Source organism: Choloepus didactylus, chromosome 6 (genome assembly GCF_015220235.1).
Source record: "Choloepus didactylus isolate mChoDid1 chromosome 6, mChoDid1.pri, whole genome shotgun sequence".
In the NCBI taxonomy this organism is placed as follows: Eukaryota; Metazoa; Chordata; class Mammalia; order Pilosa; family Megalonychidae; genus Choloepus; species Choloepus didactylus.
In genome coordinates, this window is record NC_051312.1 from 123669641 (window position 1) to 123694706 (window position 25066).

At 39.9% G+C, this 25066-nt stretch overlaps 1 protein-coding gene and 1 non-coding gene across 2 annotated transcripts in view; one reads left to right on the plus strand and one right to left on the minus strand.

Annotated features, from left to right (window-relative positions):
• SLC35F2 (solute carrier family 35 member F2) overlaps positions 1 to 22592 on the minus strand; it is a 68592-nt gene extending 46000 nt beyond the window's left edge. Inside the window, exon 1 of the mRNA XM_037839111.1 lies at positions 22483 to 22592. Within this exon, the coding sequence (XP_037695039.1) occupies positions 22483 to 22592 (110 nt within the window). The remainder of the gene's footprint in view (positions 1 to 22482) is intronic.
• Positions 2276 to 2383, plus strand: LOC119538891. Its single transcript, XR_005217678.1, has one exon. It is a non-coding gene; the product is annotated as a U6 spliceosomal RNA (small nuclear RNA).
• Positions 22593 to 25066: the final 2474 nt, after the last annotated feature.

Consider the following 25066-nt stretch of genomic DNA (forward strand, 5'->3'; position numbering starts at 1 on the left):
AGTCAAATGTGGCAAAATCATCTTTGGTAGCCTGCCGGGCAACGTGATTCATAGGAATATCATGCTTCTTTGTGCAATTTTGCCCTTGATAATCAGGAGGGTTTCCTATCTCATTAAGTGGATGTTGCAGCCCTGTCTATCCTCCAATTATCTGAAATATTTTGATCAGTTACAAGTTTTCTGAAAACTGCTTCTGGTGATTGACAATGGGTGATCAACAAATGTTACCCAGACATACAAACAGCACTGACTTGGGTGACTGCACTGCCATCAGGAGCAAAGAGAGGCAAAGAGTGAGACTCATGTTTTGTTTTACAAAAGGTTGGCATAGATTGCACCCCAGACATGGCCTTTGGAAGAGGAGTACACCTTCTGAATACAGTGCAAAGAACCCTACTTTGAATCAGAGGACCTAACCCTACTGTGTCAGTTTTAATGTATTATGTTTCCCCAAACGCCATTATCTTTGATGTAATCTTGTGTGGGTAGACCTATCAGTGTTAATTAGATTGTAATTCTTTGAGTGTTTCCATGGAGATGTGACCCACCCAACTGTGGATGATGACTCTGACTGGATAATTTCCATGGAGGTGTTGGCCCGCCCATTCAGGGTGGGTCTGAATTAAATTACTGGAGCACTATATAAGATCAGACAGAAGGAGCAAGCAGCTACAGCCAAGAGGGACACTTTGAAGAAAGCACAGGAGCTGCAGATGAGAGACATTTTGAAGACAGCCATTGGAAGCAGACTCTTGCTCCAGAGAAGCTAAGAGAGGACAAATACCCCAAGAGCAACTAAGAGTGACATTTTGAAGAGGAGCTGTGGCCTAGAGAGGAACGTCCTGGGAGAAAGCCATTTTGAACCCAGAACTTTGGAGCAGATGCCAGCCACGTGCCTTCCCAGCTAACAGACGTTTTCCGGACACCATTGGCCATCCTCCAGTGAAGGTACCCGATAGCTGATGTGTTACCTTGGACACTTTATGGCCGTAAGACTGTAACTTTGTAACCACATAAACCCCCTTTATAAAAGCTGATCCATTTCTGGTGTTTTGCATTTTGGCAGCATTAACAAACTAGAACACCTACCTTATATTATTAGTATCATGAAGTTGAATAAATTAGTTGGCCTCTCCAAGCTTCAGTTTCTTTTCCTTCAAATGGGTATAACACCACCTTTTTGGTTTTATTTTAAGAGTTAATGGATGTAACCTATGTGACAGTACATAGCACACACATCCACCCTTTCCTTCCTTCCTCTGTCCTGCCCAGCCTATTGGTACTGCTTGACCAGAACTGTCCAACAGAACATTCTGCAATGATGGAAATGTTCTCTAAATGCATCATCCAATACAGTAGCCACTAGCCACATGTAGCTACTGAGCACTCATGTGAATGAGGAACTAAGTTTTCAATGTTATTTAAATTCAATTAATTTCTATTTAAATTTAAATAGCTACATGTGGCTAGAAGCTACCATTCTGGACAGTGCAGCTCTGGACCAACATTGTGCAAGAGAAGTTTCTGCAATGATGAAAATGTTTGAACATTTGAAATGTAGCTAGGTTGAATGAGGAACTGAATTTTTAATTTTATTTAATTTTAATGTTCATAGCCACATGTGCTAGTGTCTATAGTAAGGGAGAGCACAGCTCTAGACCAGCGCTTCTCAAAAATTGTAATGTGATATGAATCACCTGAGAATCTTGTCAAACTGTAGATTTTGATGAGGTAGCTTGGAGAGAGGCCTGAGATTCTGCTTTTCAAAGAAGCTCCTAGGTAATGTCCACGTGTTGGTCCACGAAACATACCTTGAGGAGCAAGGCTCTAGAGCAGTACTTCCAATTCTGGGGTCTCCCAACCACTAAGGATCCATGGAAGTAGTGACAGCAATTCATGGGCTGTCCAGGAGTTGTTTTTGTCACTTCAGAAAGCTTAACAGCACTTCTGATCACTGCCAGTAAAAATGCAAAATGATACGATCCCTATTTCAGGGCAAGAGGTGAGAAATTTTGAAACTGGTAAAGACAGGGAAACATTTTCCTACCTGTCCTATACAAATTGTACTTCATGGTAATCAAAGAGTTAATGAAGGGGAGTTTGTCTTTCTAGAAATATTCTGATGAGTAAATGAAGAGGGAATGATAGAAACAGAATTTCATTTTACAACCCCTAATAAAATAATGGCTCTAAGCAAAAAATATTGATAGCTGCTAACAGAACAAAAAAAGAAATAAGCAAATACTAACTGTCTCCTGATGGAAGTACTGAGATATTGTTACAAAAAAAAAAAAACAAAACTAAAATTGGAACACTACAGAGAAGATTAACATGGCCCCCACCCAAGGATAACATTCAAATGCATGAAGTATTCCATATCTTTAGGCCAACATCACCCTAATACCAAAGCCAGACAAAAATAGCATGAGAAAAGAAAGTTACAGACCAAATCCTTTATGAATATAGTTGCAAAAATCCCTAACAAAATACTCCCAAACCAAATCTCAAAGAACATTAAAATAATTATATACCATGATCAAGTAGGATTTATCCCAGGTATGCAAAGGTGGTTCAACGTAAGAAAATCAATTAGTGTAATACACCACTTTAATAGAATGAAGGCGGAAAAAAACACATCATCATCTCAACTGTTGCAGAAAAGGCATCTGACAAAACCCAGCATCCCTTCTTGATAAAAACACTTCAAAAACTAGGAATGGAAGGAAACTCCTTTAACATGATAAAGGGCAAATATGAAAAACCCACAACTAACATCATATTCAATGCTGAAAGACTGAAAGCTTTCCTTCTAAGATCAGGAACAAGACAAGGATGTCCACTGTCACCACTCTTATTCAACATCATACTGGAAGTTCTAGCCAGAGCAATTAGGCAAGAAAAAAAATAAATGGCATCCAACTTTGAAAGGAAGAAGTAAAACTTTCACTATTTGCAGATGACATGATCTTTATATAGAAAGTCCCGAAAAATCCACAACAAAGCAACTAGCGCTAATAAATGAATTCAGCAAAGTGGTGGGGTTCAAGATTAACAAGCAAAATCAGTAGTGTTCCTATAAAACAGTGATGAACAATTTGAAGAGAAAATCAAGAAGAAAATTCCATTTACAATAGCAATTAAAATAATCAAATATCTAGGAATAAATTTAACCAAGGTTGTAAAGGACTTGTAAATGAAAAACTACAAAACATTGCTTAAAAAAAAAAAAAAACCTAAATAAATGGAAGGACAGTCTGTGTTCATAGCTTGGAAGACTACATATTTTTAAGATGTCAGTCCTACCTAAAGCAATTTACAGATTCATTTTCTTCCAATCAAAATTCCAACAGCCGCCTTTGAAGAAATGGAAAAGCCAATCATCAAATTTATGTGGAAAAGTAAAAGGCCCTGAATAGCCACAAACACCTTTAAAAAGAAGAATGAAGTAGGAAGACTCACACTTCCTGATTTTCAAACTTATTACAAGCTGCAGTAATCAAAGCAGCACAGTACTGACAGATAGACCAATGGAATCAACTTGCGAGTTCAGAAATAAACCCTCAAATCTATGGCCAACTGGCTTTTGACAAGGGTGCCAAGTCCACTCAATTGGAAAGAACAGTCTCTTCAACAAATGGTGCTGAGAAATATTGATTATCTGTAGGGAAAAGAATGAAGGTGGACCCCAATATCACACCATATACAAAAATTAACTCAAAATGGATCAAAACTTAAATATAAGAACCAAAACTATAAAACTCCTGGAGGAAAGCCAAAGGAAGCATCTTCAGGACCTTGTATTAGGCAATGGTTTCTTAGATTTTCACCAAAAGCATGAGCAACAACAAAAAAATAAATAGGGCTTTGTCAAAATTAGAATTTTGGTGCATCAAAGAACTTCCATCATGAAGTAAAAAGAAAACTTACAGAATGGGTGAAAATATTTGGAAACCACCTATCCAGTAACAAAAGACAAACAACCCAATCAGAAAATGGGCAAAGGACCTGAATAGACACTTCTCCAAAGAAGATAAAAAAATAGCCAAAAAGCACATGAAAAGATGCACAAAATCATTAGCCATTAGAGAAATGGAAATACCACCACACTGAGATACCATTTCACACCCACTAGAATGGCTACTATTAAAAAAAAAAAAACAAAACAGAAAAGTAAGTGGTAGGGAAATGTGGAGAAACTCATTCATTGCTGGTGGCAAGGTAAAATGGTGCAGCTGTTGTAGAGAACAGTGTGGTGGTTCATCACAAAATTAAGTATAAAATTACCTTATGACCCAGCAATCCCATTTCTGGCTATTTATCCAAAAGACTTGAAAGCCTGGACTCAAACAAGTATTTGCACACCAGTGTTCATAGTATCATTCACAACTGCCAAAAGAGGGAAGCAACCTAAGTGTCCATGAACAGATGAATGGATAAACAAAATGTGGCATATACATACAATGGAATACTAAGCAGCCGTAAAAACAAGGAATTACATTCTGATCAGAATTACATTCTGGTGGCTGCTGAAGGTTGGGGTGGCTGTGGCAATTTCTTAAAATAAGACAACAATGAAGCCTGCTTCATCTCTGACTCTTCCTTTCACAAAAGATTTCTCTGTAGCATGAGATGCTGTTCGATAGCATTATAACCAGAGTAGAACTTTTTTCAAAGTTATTACTTCTACGTATATATGTTAAATTCCACAATTTAAAAAAATGATAACAATGTTGGAATCAATTCTCTCAAACCCTGCCCTGTTTTATCAACGAAGATTATGTAATATTCCAAATCCTTTGTTGTCATTTCAACAATGTTCAGAGCATCTTCACCAGGAGTACATTTCATCTCAAGAAACCACTTTCTTTGTTCATCCATAAGAAGCAACTCCTCATCCATGGAAATTTTATCATGAGATTTCAGCAATTCAGGCTCCACATCTAATTCTAGTTCTCTTGCTGTTTCCACCACATCTGCAGTTACTTCCTCCACTGAAGTCCTGAACTCTTCAAAGTCATCCATGAGGGTTGAAATCAACTTCTTCCAAACTCCTGTTAATGTTGATATTTTGATTTCCTCCCACAAATCATAAATGTTTTTAATGGCATCCAGAATAATGAATTCTTTCCAGAAGGTTTTCAATTTTCTTTGCCCAGATCCATCAGAGGAGTGAATCACTATCTATGGCAGCTATAACCTTACAAAGACTCTTCTGTTCACTTGAACACTTAGAGGCCATGGAGGGTTATTAATCGACCTAATTGCAATACTGTTGTGTCTCAGGGAATAGGGAGGCCCAAGGAGAGGGAGAGAGACAGCAAAGGCCAGTGGGTATATGTTCTAGTTTACTAATGCTGCCAGAATGCAAAACTCCAGAGATGGATTGGCTTTTATACAAGGGGGTTTATTTGGTTACACAGTTACAGTTTTAAGGCCATCGAGTGTCCAAGGTAACACATCAGCAATAGGGTACCTTCACTGGAGGATGGCCAATGGTGTCTGGAAAACCTCTGTTAGCTGGGAAGGCACGTGGCTGGCATCTGCTCCAAAGTTCTAGTTTCTAAATGGCTTTCTCCCAGGACGTTCCTCTCTAGGCTGCAGTTCCCCAAAAACGTCACTCTTAGTTGCACTTGGGGTATTTGTCCTCTCTCAGCTTCTCCAGAGCAAGAGTCTGCTTTCAACGGCCGTCTTCAAACTGTCTCTCATCTGCAGCTGCTGTGCTTTCTTCAAGGTGTCCCTCTTGGCTGTAGCTCCTCTTCAAAATGTCACTCTCAGCTGCACTGAGTTCCTTCTATTTGTCAGCCCATTTATGTGGGTCCACTGATCAAGGCCCACCCTAAATGGATGGGGCCACACCTCCATGGAAATATCTCATCAGAGTTATCACCTACAGTTGGGTGGGGTGCATTTCCATGCAAACAACCTAATCCAAACCTTCCAACTTAATCCCCACTAGTATATCTGCCCCAGATACTAAATATACACAAAATTGCATCAAAGAATATGGCTTTTTCTGGGGGACATAAAACATTCAAACCAGCACAGTGTCGCAGTCAGAACACACACAACAGTTATTGATTAAGTTTGCTGTCTTACATGGAAACGGTTCATGGTGTCCCAAAACAATTAGAATAGTAAAATCAGAGATCACAGATCACCATAACAGATATAATAAAATGAAAAAGTTTAAAGTATTGCATGAATGACCAAAATTTGTCACAGACCAAAGTGAGAACATGATGTTGGAAAAATGGCACAGATAGACTTGCTCAATGCTGAGTTGCCACAAACCTTCAATTTGTAAAAAAAAAAAAAAAAAAAAAACACAAACAAAAAAACACACACACACAGTATGTCTAATAGCATGGTGGTATATTGGAACTCTGTTTTATGCATGCTTTTTCTGTAAACCTACAACTGCTCTTTTAAAAAAATAATAAAAAATAAACAGCAAGCAAAAAAGAACAAGAGGAAGAAGATAGACAGATGGCAGAGATGTAGATATAACAAAATATTGAAATGCATGGGGCTTAACTGATTTGAATAAATTGTAAGAAAAAATTGACATAATTGGGGAATTTGAACATGGACTAGACATTTAATAAGACATTACTGTTAATTTTTAGGAGGGATAATGGTTTGTGGTTTTTGTTTTTTTTTTTAATCTTTTGGAGAGTCATACTGAGATATTTATGGATGAAAAGACATGATGCCTGAGAAGTGCTTTAAAATAATCCAGGGAAAGAGGAAGTGGAGGGGTATAAATGAAACATATGAGTTTATGATAATTATTCAAATTGGGTGATGGGTACATCACAGTAAGGAATAGTCTCTATGTTTATATATATGTTAAAATTCCCATAATGAAAAGGATTTTTTAAGGAGGGAAAAAAAGCTTAACAGAAATTCTACATTTGCCCATGATACAGATGTTTAGACAAGCAGTAAATTAGTTTTCTTTCAGCTATGATTATACCAACCAAGTGTGGTAACACTCATTTTCTCTTGCTAATCAGAAACTCTAATGTCTGATAAGTTTCATGAGAGGAAAAAAATTAAATTCATTATTACTTAATAAATGCAATTGGAGGGAGGGGGGTCAAAATCTTTCAAAACATATGACTCCTGGCAGAAAAATCATATAAAGGGTTCATGATGGAAGAAAAACCTGAAGACTGCTGATCAAAATGTCTCACACTGTGTTCTAGTTAGTATATGTGTTTGGCTCCCTGGGGTACTTGCAGGCTCCTAAAGGCAGAAACAATGTCACATTCATCTTTATCCAGTATGGGACTACAATATACCACAAGAAGAAACCATTCTATAGTGTAACCTCGAAATGTTGTCAACCCAGATGTCATCCGTAAGAATTCAACCCAAAAATTAAAACATAAAATACATTTCAATGCATCTTCAAATGAGACAGTTATAGTGGTCTGCTCTGCTAGGCAATATGAATTCTAGAAAAAGGAAACTTGGCATATTATCACATTTTCTCCAGTTCTATACAGCAACAGTCTCCTGATTCATTAACAAGTCAATCTTATCTGCTTGGAAGGCAAATGCCAAGAGTAGAAGAAAGGGTGTCTGAAGTGGGGCAACATCTAATTTCTTTTGTCCCTGTTCCAGATTCACCAAGCAACTTCCAATCTTGGATTTCCTAAGTATATTTTCCTATTGGGATGTTCTTACTATGACCAATTGACATATTTAGCAGTGACATTTCTCATTATAAATTAATATATTTATTTTCAAGTATAAATGTGCGTTCGAGCAGCAAGAGCCACTTTCTCCAGAGCCTGTTCACCCCCAAATGAAGTGATCATTGATGTTACAGGCATACAGAACTGGAAAATTACAACAGGGAACAGAAATCCAGAAGTTCAGAAGTCAGTCTTCCGAACATCTACAACTCTAGAAACATGTTCATAAAGTTTTGCCAAAACTATGACCTGGTATTTAATGAAGCAATGGAGCTTTTCCAAAATTTACTTCATAAATTATAACTTCCATTAGATTTCATTATATGTATGGCTATTACACAGAACTTTGGAACAGGACACTTCTGAAATTAGCAAAATATTTTTTCTCAACTTATCTTCACAATGTCATACTGAAATTCTTTAGTTAGAGATACTTTTTTAAAGCTATAATTCTGCAAAATTCTGTAGCAATACAACAAAAGTTCAGAGAAGAGCAAGTTAATAGGAGTCTAAATCCACCAAGTATAACCCATTGGATTACATCAAATCACTTGAGCTGTAATTCAGGATATTTTCAACCCAAAGATATTTCAGCCTTAGGTCATTCCTAATTCTGTTACTTGCAAGAAGTATTTCATTTTATTCTGAATATACCAAACAAGAGAAGACCTAGAGCCAAAGAATACAATTGGAAAGGGTAAGAGCTCAATTGCTTAGATGGATCAAATTGCAAGATTGACCAGAACTTAAAAGAACCACAGAATTTGGGATGGAATATAGGATTTGTGTGTGTGTGTTTTCTTTTTTACACATTTTGCATATACCAAGTTTTCTTCAATAAGAAATATATTTTAAAATTCTATTTCTTTCTTGTGAATCCTTGCACTAAATCAGATTAACAGCTCACCTTCCCTCTTTTGTTTCTCCCCCAATCACCTTCAGCCCCAAGATTCTCTGTTGACAATTCAAGGATTCCAAACTGCTGACTTAAAGCTCCCTGGACTTGCTGATGGGGCATCCATCATCATCAAATATTATTTATTTATTACATTCATGCTCATGGACCCCATCAGAATACCTTACTTTATGTTTTTTTATAGTGCCTTGCCATTTACAAAAACTTTCCAGTACTCTGTCTCATTGGATTTTTGATCCATTCAAAATGCTGTGGGGTTACAGATAAGGAAATTGAGGCTGAGAGAGATGAAAAGGGTCGGCTAACTCATGCTGCTCAACAGTGGCAGAACCAGGTGCATAATGCAAACCCCGGACACTAAGTCGAGTGCTTTTGCTAACTCACTAAATTTCCCCCTATGTGACTCTAAAAATAACTTCAGAGAGAGGACCTGTCCCCTTTTTCTCTAACCAAGATGTTGATGTAAATGGATGGAGCTGAGAAAATACAAACTGGAGCATACTAATGCCATTTCCTTCTGTAAAGAACTGACCTTTCAACTGATCATTGAAGATTACCTAAATATTATATCTTTCCACCCATTTGATCATCAATAACATATGCCATAGTAACTGCAGACTCAGTTATTACAGAATTATAATTATTTTACATTTTAACTTAGAATCCTGCATGCAAATATTCCCCATGTACTATCAATTTAATAAACACTATCCACACTACTGAATGATAGATGCAATACTTGTCAACTTTAAATCATCAAAATATCATCCCACAGTCAATAATGTAAAAAGCTACCAATACTCAATCCTCCAGAAAAGTATAGTTAAGCAGAGTATCAAATGGATGCTGGTTGAAAGGGCCAGTACTCACAACCTGGATAGGCTAATGTACCTTAAAATGCACATACACAGAGACAGAGAGAGAAGTGTGAAGACAGAGGGAACGGCCACTGGAAGTATTTGAGGGTTACTACACCTGTGGAATGTACAGAGCAGTGCAATTTCACACTTGGTGTGATGGTTTGGAGCTATTACCCCAGAAAAAAATGTTCTTAAACTTAATCCATTCCTGTGGGTGTGAATCCTTGTAAATAGGACATTTTGATGAGGTTATTTCAGTTAAAGTGTGAGTCTTAATCCTGTTACTAGAGTCCTTTATAAGCAAATGAATTTTAGACACATAGAAGAGAAAGCCATGGGAAAAAGCGGAAAAGTCAGCAGAACTCAGAAGAGAAAGGAAAAGCCAGGAGAGGCTGCCATGTGCACTGCCATGTGACAGAAAAGCCAAGGACCAAGGATAGCTGAAGCCAGGGCCAGAACACCACAGCCTTCTGGGAGAGGGCATCCCTTGATGACACCTGGATTTTGGACTTCTCCTAGCCTCAAAACCTTGAGCCAATAAATTCCCATTGTTTAAGCCAACACATTACATGGCATTTGATTTAGTAGCCAGGAAACCAAAGCACCTGGTAAATTGCAGCCTGGAGCTGACCTATCCCAGGGACAATCAAATCAAGTTTATACCTTGTCTTTTTTCAGGGGATGCTGTAGCCTTTGCAGTAGCACACCACTCCAAGGACCTCCACCTAGAGACCAGAACATGTGGCAATTTTCCTTGCCTGCTTAATGGAAATAGTACAACTCTGAAAGGAAACTTCAGCAACCCAGTGACCTTTGTTTCTATCTGCCTAATGGTACCCAGTTCAATCCAGCAAATATTTTTTAGTACCCAGCAGGATCCTGACACTGTACCAGGCTCTGGGAATATATAGAAATAGAGCCCCTGCCCTCATGGAATTTATAATAGAACAGTGAGAATAAACTAAGTTTCAGTCCATAAGGCAATTTGATCTATCAACTGTAAAGAAACAATTACAAGTATGGTGAGTGTGACCAAAGAGATGTCCAGGGTAGGATGGGACCTAATCTAATCTGGGATTTCGTAGAAAGCTTCACTCGTGGAGTGATATTTCACCTGAGACTTAAAGAATGAACACAATTTGATCAGGTCAGGAGAAGGAAAATGGGAACCACTGTCCATCCCAGCAGAAGGAACTGCACTGTGAATTCCCCAGTGTGGCTGAAGCCTGGAGATGCAGCCCATCTAAAGGAATGAGCAAATTACCAAATCTCTTCCAAATCTATGAAACAACCTGAACAGAGTCAGTAGCAACATTGGGTTGATTTTTTCAGACACTGTGCAAAAGATTGTGGGTTTAAAGAGCTGATAAAGGTCTCCTTGACATTTTATGAATTACTGCTGAAAGTTCTACAATACCCAGATGGGCCTTATTTCTCTGTAATCTAAAGCTATTTTTCACTGAAACCATACTAAGTGTGGGAGGCAGAATAACAGCTCCCCAAAGATGTCCATGCCCTAATCTCTGGAATCTGTGAATATGTTACCTCACATTGCAAAAGGGACTTTGCAAATGTGATTCAATTAATGACCCTGAGAAAGGGAAATTATCCTGGATTATCTAGATAGGCCCTATCTAATCACATAAATCCTGAAAAGAGAGAATCTTTCCCAACTGTAGTCAGAAGGAGCCTTTACTATGGAACAAATGTTGCAGAGATGTAAATTGCTGGCTTTAAAGATGGTGGAAGGGGCCATGGGCCAATGAATGCAGGTAGCCTCTAGAAGCTGGAAAGGAAAGGAAATTGATTCTCCCTGAGAGCCTCCAGGAAAGAATGGAGCCGGCCACACCTTAATTTTAATCCAGTGAGACCTGTGTCAGGCTTCCAACCTATAAAACTGTAACATGATCAATTTGTGATGGTATAAGCCACTAAATTCATGGTAATTCATTATGGCAGCAACAGAAAACTAATATCTTAAGTCAACAATGTGTGTGGATATTTTAAAATAATACTTGAATCATAATGTTTTAACTATATTTACATTCATCTCCATGAATTTCCTTAGTAAAGAGATAATCACATCCAATAAACAGAATCTATTAAATAAATGCAGACAAAGCTGATCAGGAGCCATCCGGGATTAAACACTTTCATTGTTTGCCAGGGAGAAAATAAAACCATGGGATCAAGTCAGAAACTATTAAACTAACTTTATGTAGAAAAACCAAAAAAAAAACAAAACAAAACTGTAAATCCAGTGATTTCTTCTTATATATTATGTTCAAGATGACTCTTAAACAGTCAAGAATAGAGGGGAAACATATTTATACTCTTTCACCATCTATAAAATAAAAGGGAGGGGCTCTCACATAAACTAGTTCTTTCAAACAACCCTATCAGATAAGGTACAATTTTGCCTTAGTCCAAGTCTTTCAACAAAGTTCACAGGATTAAAACCCACTGGATTTAAAACTAAAGCCTGTGTTCTTTCCACTCCACCATGCTAAAAAAATGAAATAATTGTGGGAACAAAGATATCAAGAAAGGTGCCCAGATCCAGAATAATCACCTCTAAATTACTAAGGCATTTTGGTTACAACGCTCTTATCCCATTTTCCACATTCTGCCTATAATGTTTTATATGTCTGTTACATTTGTTTTAATAGACTGTAAGCACAGAAACTGTTATGGGTATTTTTGTGCTTCTCTCCCTTATATACACATACCCACACAATGTCTAGTAATAATAGTAGCAGTAATAATAATGATGACATCTAACACTCAACGAGTACACATTATACGCCTAGCACTGTTCTAACAATTTCATATTCCTAATGCATTTACTCTTCCCAACAATTCAATGAGGAAGGCACTGTTGTCACTATTTATAGATGAAGAAACTGAGGCACAGAGATGTTAAACAACTTGCCCAAGAACACACATTAGCAAATGGTCAAACCAGAAGAGAAACCTAAGCAGTATGTCTCCAGAGTTTGAGCTCATAACCACTGTTACATTGCAAGCAGCCTACCTGCATTTTTAGGGGCTCAAAAATCTCAATAAAAGTGAAGAATCTTAATAAAACAACTATGTATCAGGTGGTATATTAGGTGCTTATACTGTATATGTTGTTTCATTTAAATCTCACAAAACTCTTGTAAAATAGGGATTACTAGTCCAATTATACTTTTGAAAAACTGAGGTTCAGCTGTTCGGAGAAGTTCCATAACTTCCCAAGGTCGGAGAATAAGTCTATTTTTTTCCATTCTACACACTGCCTCCCTGATAATAACAATAAGTTAATTAACAGAGAAGATTATGAGACCCCACAGGAAGATCAATTGACCCAAATTATCCTGCATCTCTAACAATAAGCAGTGTTTAACCCTTATTGGGCATAACCATTTAATTATGCATTCTGCAACTTAACTATTTTAATAAGGGGTGCATCCAACAAAAATAAGGGAGAGGACATAAAATCTATTGATAACACCCTTCTTCTCTTTGTCCTCCTATTTTTGATTGGTTGAAATGAGAACGTGAGAAATGCATTTTCACATCACCTGTTCTCTTTGGACATGTGTCAGAGGCATCTGAGTCACAGAGCCTAGGTCCAGGCGGTGGGCAGGGGTAGCACTGAGCTGTGGGCTATTTGTGGAGCAATATGGGGGCCTCCATTTCCAGGAGCCTCCCTTCCCCCATGCTTCCTCTATGAGAATTCAAAGAGGGGCACCCCAAAGGCCAAGGACAGGAGCTCCAGGAGAGTGAAAACGGTGCACAGACAGGTGCAGGGTAGGATTAGGAAGGCTAGGCTTAGTACGGGGTAATGGACAAAGGCCATTCCAATAGTCCAGATTATGAGAGTTTATGACATTGTCACACAGAAACACCCTCTGTGGACCCAACCCAGTCTGGCAGAGGTACTGAAGAGAACAGAGTAACCTTGTTCTCAACAGGCAGCCAAAAAGCCACATCCTATAAAATTTTAAATTCCTAATACTACCTGCCCAATGATGCTGAATAGAAAGTTTTGAAGGGACTATTTTTTTTTTATTATTGTAAAATCTAAATTAACTTCCTTGTGGACTATCAAAGTAAAAATACAGTTTTCAGAACTTTGAGTTTTTTGCTTTTTTTGTTTTGTGTAATTTAAGCTGTAAAATGCAATCCTCAAATGAAGATAATCAACTGGTCTTCAGTTAGAAACCAAAAGCCAAACTGAAGCACAAATGAAAACATGGACAGAGAATCCTGGTGTGACTTGGGTTCCTGGCTCCAGCTGCTTCCCTGGTCTTTTTTGTTGGTTTGGTAGTTGTGCTGGTTTGGATGTATTATCCCCCAAAACGCCATTATCTTTGATGCAATCTTGTGTGGGCAGACGTTTTAGTGTTGATTAGATTGTAATTCTTTGATTGTTTCCATGGAGATGCGATCCACCCAACTGTAATTGATAACTCTGATTAGATAATTTCCATGGAAGTGTGGCCCCGCCCATTCAGCATGGGCCTTGATTAGTTTACTAGAGCACTATATAAGCTTAGACAGAAGGAGCAAGCTTGCTACAGCCAAGAGGGACACTCTGAAGAATGCACAGGGGCTGAGAGAGGAGTTGCAGCTTAGAGAGACATTTTGGAGAAAGCCATTTTGAAACACAACCTGGAAGCAAAGGAAGAAGACGCCAGCCACATGTCTTCCCAGACAAGAGATGTTCCAGTCGCCATTGGTCATCCTTCAGTGAAGGTACTCTGTTGTTGGACACTTTATGGCCTCAAGACTGTAACTTCGTAACCAAATAAACCCCCTTTATATAAGCTGATCCATTTCTAGTATTTTGCATAACGGACAGCATTAGCAAACCAGAACAGTAGTTAACCCTCCTTGATGCTGTAAAGTAATAAATCCTTCTTTTTAACCTATGCCATTTTATTAGGCTCACAACTAAACTAATGCACTCATCAAACACCAGATACCTGAAGAAAAGGAGTATCTAAGCCTGATTCAGAAAGTTCCTGAAAACTAGGCCCAGTGAGGGAGACAGAGGTGTCAGGGTGACTTCCTGTAAGTCATGTTACCCCTTGCAGACTTTCAACACCCCAAGCCTCAAACTGGAAAAACTGGAAGCCATCTGTCACACTCATCTCCTTAAATAGCTTCAACTGCTCCTAATCCCCATTCAGCCAACTCTCAGTTACTCTCAAACTTTTCAACTTACCTTCCACTATCAGGCAAGGAGAAGTAAATGAATATGAGTGGGGAATCTGAAGCAAGCCCCAATTTTTTCTACTCCCAGGTGTTATCTTTAAAATCCATTTAAATTATAATGTGTATAAAGCAACCTATGTTTACTTTAATATAAAAATAATGTGCAAAAGACCCAAACAGGTATTTCACAGAAGAGAAAACATGTAAGGCCAATAAACATACACAAAGATCCAATTTCATTAGTGACCAGGAATAAGCAAATTAAGACATTAGGGCAATACTATTTTACATTTGTTGAATTGCCAAAACTTTAAAAGTGTGACAATAGCAAGTGTTAGAAAGGATGTTGTTTTTCTTACATGGCCAATGGGAGTGTAAATTGGTGCAAACACTTTGGAAAAGAGTTGGGCATTATTCTATGAAGTTAAACAGTCACATAACTATAATCCAGCAATTCCTCTCCTAGATTTATGTATATGTTCTTGTATGTTTGTGTATGAAAGAAATTCTTACATATGATCAACAGGAGACATGGAGAAGAATGTTCAAAGAAGGCCTGTTCACAGTAGCAAAAAAAACCTGGGAAAAACCCAAATGCCCATCAACAGAATGGATGAATAAAGTGTGATATATTCACAGAAAAGAATATTATTTGCAGTCGAAGTGAGTATTCTACAGTGTCATGCAACAATATGGATGAATCAGCAATCTGCTCTTGTGAAAAAAATTACAAATAGCATGATTTCCTTTTTATAAAGTAAAAAATGAGTGTAAAAAAACATTTTAATAGGGAACAAATAGTCTTTTCAACAAACGGTGCTGGGACATACAAGAGGATGAAGTTAGACCCCTACTTCACACTGGATACAAAAATTAACCCAGCCTCTTCCCTTAAGCGGCCCAAGGTGATCCCTGAAAATTGTTCACTATTCACCCCACAAAATCATGAAAATCAAGAAGTTTAAATCTTTGGGTTCACTTTAAGAACACCCAAGAAACTGCTCAGGCCATCAAGGGTATGCATATTCAAAAAGCCTCCAAATATATGAAAGATGTCACTTTACAGAAGCAGTGTGTGTCATTCTGTCATTACAATGGTGGTGTTGGTAGGTGTGCCCAGGCCAAATAGTGGGGCTGGACGCAGGGTCAGTGGCCTAAAAAGAGTGCTGAATTTTTGTTGCACATGCTTAAAAATGCAGAAAATAATGCCGAACTTAAGGGTTTAGATGTAGATTCTCTGGTCATTGAGCACATCCAGGTGAACAAGGCCCTCAAGATGCGCTGCCATACTTACAGAGCTTACGGTCGGATTAACCACACGAGTTTCCCCTGCCACATTGAGATGATCCTTACTGAGAAAGAACAAATTATTCCTAAACCATAAGAAGAAGTTGCACAGAAGAAAAAGATACCCCAGAAGAAACTGAAGAAATGAAAACTTATGGCTCTGGAATAAAATCATCATAAAGTAAATGCAAATTAAAGCAGAATGTTGGTTGTCTTATTAAATTTGTTAAATATTAAAAAAAATAATAACCCAAATATATCAAAGATCCAAGTATAAGAGCTAAAACTATAAAACTCTTAGAAGAAAAAATAGGCATAAATCTTCGTGAACTTGGACTAGGTTTCTCAGCTATTAACACCAAAAGCACAAACCACAAAAGAAAACTAAATTGGACATCACAATTTTTATTTGCATTTCCCTGATGACTAATGGTGTTGAGCATCTTTTCATGTGCTTTTGGCCATTTGTATACCTTCTTTGGAGAAATGTCTATTCAAATCCTTTGCCCATTTTTAAATTAAATTGTCTTTTTATTATTGAGTAGTAAGAGTTCTTTGTATATTGTATTTCAAGTCCCTTATCAGATATATAATTTCCAAATATATTCTTCCATTTTGTAGTCTGTCTTTTCACTTTCTTGATGGTGTCTTTTGAAGGATTCAAGTTTTTAACGTTTATGCAGTAAGTGGCCAATAGACAGATATAAATTATTGTCACGATTCTAGTTTAGGCCTGCGTAAAAAAAATTAGTTGAGCCATTCATGGGCCAATGATGAGCATGCATCATGAACCAGGAATTATGTTAATATACATCCCTGCAACTGGAGTCTAAACAAATAAATTATGCTCTGGGAAAAGGTATTGAATTTATTCTATGACATTATATGCTCTCAGGCATCCCTAGGGATACAAATAGTCCAGAGCAAGAAGCCCAGGGGTAAATTTCGAAAGACCTGCTTTTTCTATTTGCTGCTCATTTAATAAAAGACAGTAGCCAGTGGTTAAGAGTGCATGTTGCCTGGGGGAAGGCCTGGCTGCATTTCTTACTATTGTGTCTAATTCTGTAAGGAGACATTACGTAACCTATCTGTGCCTGTTGCCACAGGTGTCATATGGGGCTGGTATAATATTATAATACCTACTACAAAACATTATTGTAAGGATTATATGACAAGCCATTCTGAGGTCCTGGAATAGTGTGGTTGCTCTAGGTACACAAATTAAGCACTCAACAGAGGTTAGCTTTTATTATTTTTATATTATATATGTATTATATATATACACACACACACATATATATTTCACACTGGTATGTGAATGCTTTTCTCCCCAAATATACCCTAGTATATCCAAATATATCCTAAACTCTTCTGGAGCAGGAATGCCCCCCCACCAACTTCTCTGGGGAGTTCTGTTGTACCCAGATCAATATTAGCTTCAAGCATTCAATAAAGACTTGTTGGACTGAAGAAACAATTGTGGTTTTTCATGGAATCTACCTCTATCTCACTAACATAAATAACCAAGATTTTGGTGACATATCACTTGTCTGATTGCTTTAATCTAGACTTTTAAAACCATCCAAAATAAACATCCGAAGATTCAGGAGCTAAAAACTTTTATAATTTATTAAAGGGAACCCATTCTAATCTTTATTCTGGATGTATTTATACTTTCATTACAATCAATTCTAAGAAACTGGGTTATCTGGGGTCTATGGTATTGTACGATTAAAATCATAATTTATAAAGAATGCAAGCTTCCAAAGATATGTTTGGTAACAGAAAAAAAAAAAAAAAACACATGAAAACCTGTTAGAAAAAAGTCAGAAAAATAAGACAATTTACTTCAGTGGCTCCTGAGCATATTATTGCCACAGAGCAGAGTAATTAAAGGTCATAATGATGATCCAGAATCATGAGGAAAATATGATATCATGTGCAACATACTTTGTGTATTAAAAGGAGATTAGTCTCGTACGATTCTTTTAAGTATACTATAAAGAATTTTAAATGATATTTTATTTATTCATAGCAAAATCTCCAGGATTAGTTGCTTTATGGTCCTACTAAGTAATTAAATGGATAAACCCACCCTAGAGAGTTGTTCAGTACAAACCAATTAAAATGTTGAAGAACTGCTGCCAAAATTTATGAATAAATAAATAACAGAAATGAGTAACCCATTACATAAATAATTTCATTCAACTGGATTTAAAGATACATTTTAATGCTTAAAAGAGTGTGTTTTAAATTATCTGGAAAATTCACCCATGTAAAACAATGCTCTTTAGCAAGTAATAATGTAAGGAAGTTTAAACAGTTTTTCATAAATTTCCAAAACTTATATTCACAAACAGTGGTAATCCTGGGAGGCAATTTCCATCTTCCATAGTTGTGGCTTCCATTCAAATCATCTCTGAAGGCTGCTCTTCAGAAAGAGCCCCCATTTCATTACTTTATGGTCCTAAATTTTATATTTCACTTATTAAATCAAGTTGCAAATAGGTTTTTACTGTTCCTAGAAATCAAAACTACACCCAAAATGGGAAGAATTGCTACAATTTCAGTTCTGTGCTGGACATAATAGTACCATTGGGATATCAAAGATGAATTACCCTACCTTCCCCTAAGGCACTCAACCAGGCTAGTGACAGTTATATTTTACGTTACAATATGGTGAGTGTAATGATGAGTTAGGAACATGTACGTGAAAGGTACAGAGGAGGAGTACCCAATCCAAGGTGTGTGTAAGGAGAGAAAGGAGTCAGGAAAGATGCCTTCCCAAGGTGGTACTGTCTACAAAGAGTCAAAAAATAAGCAGGAGTGCACCGTGAGAAAAGGATGGACAGGAAAAGCATTCTAGGAGGGAACACCAGGTGTGTCGGTGTTACGGGAACACCGAGAGAGAGATGAGCCTGGAGAGGGATGTGGGCCCGTGATAGAGAACCTTGTAGTTCATGTCGAGAAGCTTGAGCTCTGCCCAGGAGTCGATGGCTTTTAGACTCGTGCCTACAGAACTCTTCCTTCAAACACCTTATATAAAAGCCCAACAGTAAAACAGGCAAAAGCAGCGTGCCCTGGTGGGTGCCAGAGGCCAGCCCAGAAGGCCACCAGCTCCTATTTCTGACTTGCCCCCTTGGCAGACCCTGAGGAACCTCCAAGAATCCCCAAACACCCCCCCACACACACACCACTCCCCACCCCAGTTTGCAAAACACTGGTGCAGATGACAGGAGGAAGCCTGCAAGGTTATCAGCCTGAACCTGACATGGTGCGATCTCTGAAATAGTAAAACGGGTCTGGGCTTTGGAATCACATGAAACTATGTCAGCTCTGCCTCTCACCAGCTATTTCCTTGGGCAAGTTACTTATCTGCTCTGTCAAATGGGACTTAAAAAAAATATTTTTACAGGATTGTTTGTAAGGATTGATGAAATTTAAGTAGGCTGCCTGATACATGGTAAACTCTCATATGAAATAGTTATTGATATCCTTAAATTTTATTTGGCATGATTCTGGTTCCTGTATAGAAAGAGAAGATGGGGGGTTAGGGAAGGGCTTATTACAAAAGTCCAGGTGTGAGATGCCAAAGGCCTGAACCGAAGTAGGGACAATAGTGACTGAAGGGGGAGGTGGACTCCAGTGATATCCTGGAGGTGCTGTCAAGATGGGAAAAAAATAAATGCTGGTGACCACCCTGTCTTTCTCCAAGACAGACAGAAGAAAGAAGCAGAGATAAGAAATAGGGCAAAAGTGGTCTAGAACTGGTCTGGAAGAGGGAGGAGATGGCAGCCTGGGGCAGTCAGAAGTCAAAAAGCCCAGGGTATGTTGGAGAAAAGCTTTTAAATTCCGCTCTTGCCTCTCCGCTGCTTTGCATTGGGACCTTACTGCCTGTTGCTTTAACAACTCCCTGAAGTGCTGAGAAGTTAATTAAAAAGGTTCAGGCTGTTCACCAGCAATCACTCCTCCACCATCCCCCCTCCAAGTCCCTAGGGCTAAAAGGCTCACCCTAGGGAGACTGACTCCTCCCCAAACTCCTTCTTTCAGTGTAGCTTAAAATCAAACCTCGATCACAGCCATAGCCTAAGGAGGGGCACCAAACAATAGCAATCAACGTGGTTTTGTGGTGCCCAAGGTATCTCGAGCTAGATGCTCCTCCTCTCCCCTCTACTTAGGTTCACCTGGAGGGACTCAGCCCAGGGCCTGGCCATCAGCTCTTCCGCAGAACATAAGGGGACATGTATGAGAAGGCTCTTCACAGTGTTGTTTGTGGTGGCCGGGTGGTGGAAACCATCTGGGTACCCATGGCTGGTTGACCATGGAGCCATGGAGTACCCAGAAGCAGTCAGACACAAGAGATTAGAACATGGTTCCCAACCAGATATGATTTTGCCCTCCAGGAGACACTTGGCAATGTCTGTAGACATTTTTGATTGTCATGCCTGGAAGAGAAGGTTTAACTGGTACCCAGTGGGTAGAGGCCAGGGATGCTACTAAACATCCTACAATGCACAGGACAGACCCCAGAAACACTGGAGTAGATGAACAAAAAAGCATGACTGGCTCATGAAAATATAGTGCTGAGGGAGGGGTGCTCTTTAATACAATATAATTTGGAATTAGGGACTCATTCATTCACTCATCTGATGTTTATTGTGTGTTTACTGCTAGGCAGAGAATACGATAGTCACCAAACCTAGATATGATTCCAGACCTCCTATGTCTAGTGGAAAGGGCAGATACTAATGAAATAATCTCACAGGTAAACAGGGGAGGGAGACTTTAGAGACTGGTAAGCTCTAGAGTCCTTTTCATAGGCCACAGAAAATCCCTCACTTTTTATCTTTGCTAAAATAACATTACAGAACAATATACCTTTCAGCAGGACTACATACCAGCACAGGGCTTGTACTGTGCACAAAGGGAGCACACAATAGATGTCTGCTGGATGAACAGATGAAGGCTATACAGTTCAGCACAACCAAATGATCTCTAAGCCAGGACTGCCCTTCTTTGTCTAGTCCACCTGAAAAACTCTTACTCATGCATCAAGACCCCTATCACCTCTCTCTCAAGCTTTCCAACCCTATGTCACTCTGGTAAACCTGACCTCTGCCCTCCTTTTTGCCATCACTGTACTTTATGCTCACCTTTAAAGCATTTATAGTAACTTATTATAATTTGATTATGAGCTTTCTCGAGAAGAGGAACCAAACCATCTTCATCTTTATGGCCCAGAAACTAGTCTACTGCCATTATACTACACTGTCTTCCAGCTGAGAACCTGCGGTTGAATTTATCAGAACATACACATCCAGATGATACCAGATGATTTTTGGCCAACTTTCCCCTTTAAACACATAACATCTATTTAAAACTATACTTATTTATCAGATAAAAATGCAAATGCCTTTATCGATCCAGTTTTTAAATGGTATGGCTTTTCAAAACATAGCTTTCACAATCTTTACAGGAGAATTCATTTTGCTAATCTGGAAAAAGAAAAAAATCAAATGCCTCCAGCCTCTTTCGTGCCAGGTGCCCAGGAGGGGTCAAGGTGCAATGGCACATGAGGGTTTGCAGATGCCTTGGCAAACTGCTTAGCCTTCTTTGTTTCTCCATCTGAGATGGGTATAATAAATAGTGCCTATCGCATAAAGTCGTAAGTAGATAAAATTTCCATACAGATTGATAAATAAGGTACCTGACGGAGTGAGTGTTCATTAAACGTTGGTTTTCATTATTTTAGTTCCTGGGTAATCTGTATTTCTAGAATACACGTCCCCCAGTAATAATAGAAATGCATTCCCCGTCCCAGATTCGGTGCCAAAATTTCTCCCTACGTCCCCCAGAGCAGAGACACCAGAGAGACAGGAAGAAGACTGGACCCCAATCCTGGAGGTGATCATGCGCGCCGCCGGATCAGGCCTACAAAAGAGGCAAGCGCTGGACTCTCTCGGGCGGAAGCGTGGAACCTAACACAGATTTTTCACTTGAGTGAACTCATGTGTTACGGGAGGATCACCAGGCCCTGTCTGACGGGCTCTGCCGCAGAAGGAATGCGAGCTCGGCGCCAGGAAGTGGAGCTCACCGACCTGCCAAGCCCCAAAGTGTGAATCCCTCCTTCACAGCATCCCTAAGGATAATGTCCCCTCCCCGCCTGGAGGCCACCCGGAGACTGCCCTAACAGTGCCAACAGAGTGAATTTCCTTCCAAAACCTCTGAAATAAATTCCCACGATTTCCAAGAGGGAACCGAGGGAGTAGCATGAAGCACCTCAGGAACCCAGGTGCAGCGCAACATCCGTGGTGACGCGTGTTCGGCCGCCTGAACCACCTCCAAAGTCCTGGCAGCAGCCACAGTTTGCCTCCCTCTTCCCGCCGCCGCGCTGCTAGTACAGCGTGCGCTCCGCAGCCACGTGAGAGCTGGGCTCCCCGGCTGGGATCGCCGCGGCGCTGCTCGCCGGTCCCGCCTCCTCAGCCCGCTGCCGCGCGCTCCCTTCACTTACCAGGTGAAGAGTTTGCCCTTTATCCTGCGCAAGAAGCAGACCAATGCGTTTGCCGCTCCCCGCGCGTGGGGCTGCGGGGTGCCGGGTCCTTGGGGCAAGGCCGCCTCCATCGGGGCGCCCGCGTCTGTGCGGCGCCGGGAATCCCTTGAAGTGCCGAGGCCCGGAAGACGGGAGGCGGCGCCTGTGCGGCCGGCGGGGGCTCGGCTTGGGCCCCGCGCTCTCTCCCGGTATTTCTCTCTCTGCTTCGCTGGGCTCTTTCTGCAGCAAATCATTAACAGTCAAGCCCAAAGGGCCAGACAATACATTTGCAGATTACAACCTGGCACCCCCGGGGTAACAGGAGGAGAAAGGGCACTTTTTTTTTTTCTCCTTGGCGATGGAGCCTTAGGGTTGGGTGGCAAGCAATACGCATTTCAGGTTTTTATGGTTCCTTATTTAAAATCAGCAAATGAGGTGATACGCGGTTATCATGACCGATTCCCAGGGTGTCCTAACCTAAGAAGCAGCTTACTGTACTTTGCCAAAGGGAAAGGACCGGCTGACTCTCCTTTTCTCCTAGTCTCCCACCCTCCGGCTGATTTGTGAAAGCTCTTGTTTGAAAGAACTGAAAACACTCTAGTTCTGTTTCATTTTAGTTTTTTAGTTGCTTTTTAGTTGGGTTTTGTGTTTTTTTTGTTTGTTTGTTTGTTTGTTTTTTAACAGTTTGCTTTTTAGTTTTTAGCCCTGTGTTTCTTTTCCTCGCAAAACCTGGGTAAGATCCTAAAAAGATCCTGGAAACATCTCTTTGTGGCGTTGGGCCGGCACGTCTCCTTCCTCTCGGGTGCATTTGATTTGCTTTTCAATACTGAGTTGTCTCGGCGGTGCCAGCGTAAGGGAAACTGACGGGGCCAACGCGGCTGGTGCTCAGCCAGGATACCCGGGGCCTGGGCCACGCCTTTCCACGTTTCCGCGGATCAAGGAGGAACTAAGAACTGGGGTTTAAAAGTTCGTGCCGGCTCGCTGACAGAAGGAAGTTGGCGGGTTTGGTCGACACCCTGCTTCCTGAGAGGACCAAATCAGGAAGGCGTAAGAAAAGGTGTTAGGGCTTTTTTTCCCCTCTGGCCATCTCCTTCTCGGGACGGGGCTGGACGGTGGGGCAGCAATTTTTTAAAACCAAGTTTAAGTGAGATGGGGGGAAAAACCTGAAAACTAAGTGCATGGTCATCTGTAGAGGACTGACGGAATATTATGGTACAATCACTTCTTGAAACATTATACCACTAAAAAGAATGGATGTTCGCCAGGCATTGTTGAGTGAAAAAAGTTAAGTTGCAGAGAAGCACGTTTAATATGATCCCATTTTTGTAAAGGAAATAGCACATTAAACCCTACATATTAACAATTTGGAATTTTTTCTGAGCCCTGTACAAGGAAGGTTAAGAAATCCTCACCTTTCCTTTTGTGTTACAGAAATGGCTTACTACAAAGAAACATCCTATGACAAGGCTAGACATAGACCTTCTAAATACGCATTAGCTAAACTGCTTGTCTTCAGTGATCAATCAGAACAAAATCCTGTTAACCAAACTTTAGTTAAGTTTCTCTCCTTTCCCCAGGTTCCTGAAGTTTGACCCAGAATACAGCCCCTCTTTAACAGCCCCTGCTGGAGTATTCTGGCCTCAGGATAAAACATTCTCTGATCTACTATCTGACAAAGCCCTCTTCTCATCCCACTTCCCTACACCCAGTTCTTTCTAGCCTTGCTTACTCAAAAAAAAAAAAAAAAAAACTATTTTTGCTTAACCTTTGAGATACTTGCAGACCTTATGGTTACAGTATTCTCCCTATTGCAACAGACCTCCAACACCAATTGCAAGAGTTGTTCCTCCCTTTGCAATAATCCTTTTGAATAAAGTCTCCCTTTGCCTAAATCCAGACTTATTTTTTATTTGACAATATGTAGATGGTTCTGACAGCATAGAAAAAAATATAGGATACACATTAACACAACCTTAAAAGGCGACAAGGGAGATCATGGGAAGATGGCAGAGTACGGAGCTCCAGGACTCAGTCCTTCCACCGGAACAATTATTAAATAGGTGGGAAATGTCTGAAACAACTATTTTGAAACTCTGGAGGTGCACAGCATCCAGGGAAGACTGTGAGGAAGAGGCTGATGAATTACGGTAAAGTACAGTAAATTGCTGTCTAGGTGCAGTGGCTACTGGCACCCATCCCCCGTCTCAAGGCAGGACACCTTGGGGTCAAGCCCCTGACTAGCTGGATGGTGACAGAAAAGGACATAAATATCTTCTTCCCCAAGATTGGGGTGGGCATGGCTGATCACTGATCATGACTTTTGATTAGCGACTTTGGATCACTGGAGGCCCGGCTCTGAGGACAGCCATGGTTTCAACCCACCCTGAACAAAGGCAGTGATGGAGGAGACTTAAAGGCACCATGCTACCTTAGGGCTGTGGGGGACAGTTAGTTGAAGGGCTACATTTGCTGGGCAGGCTAAGAAAGCTCAGCTCTGGGGAGCTGTGGAAGAAGCTCTTGGTGCCTTCCTGATCCTCTCCACAAGGCACTTTGAAGTGGGTCTGCA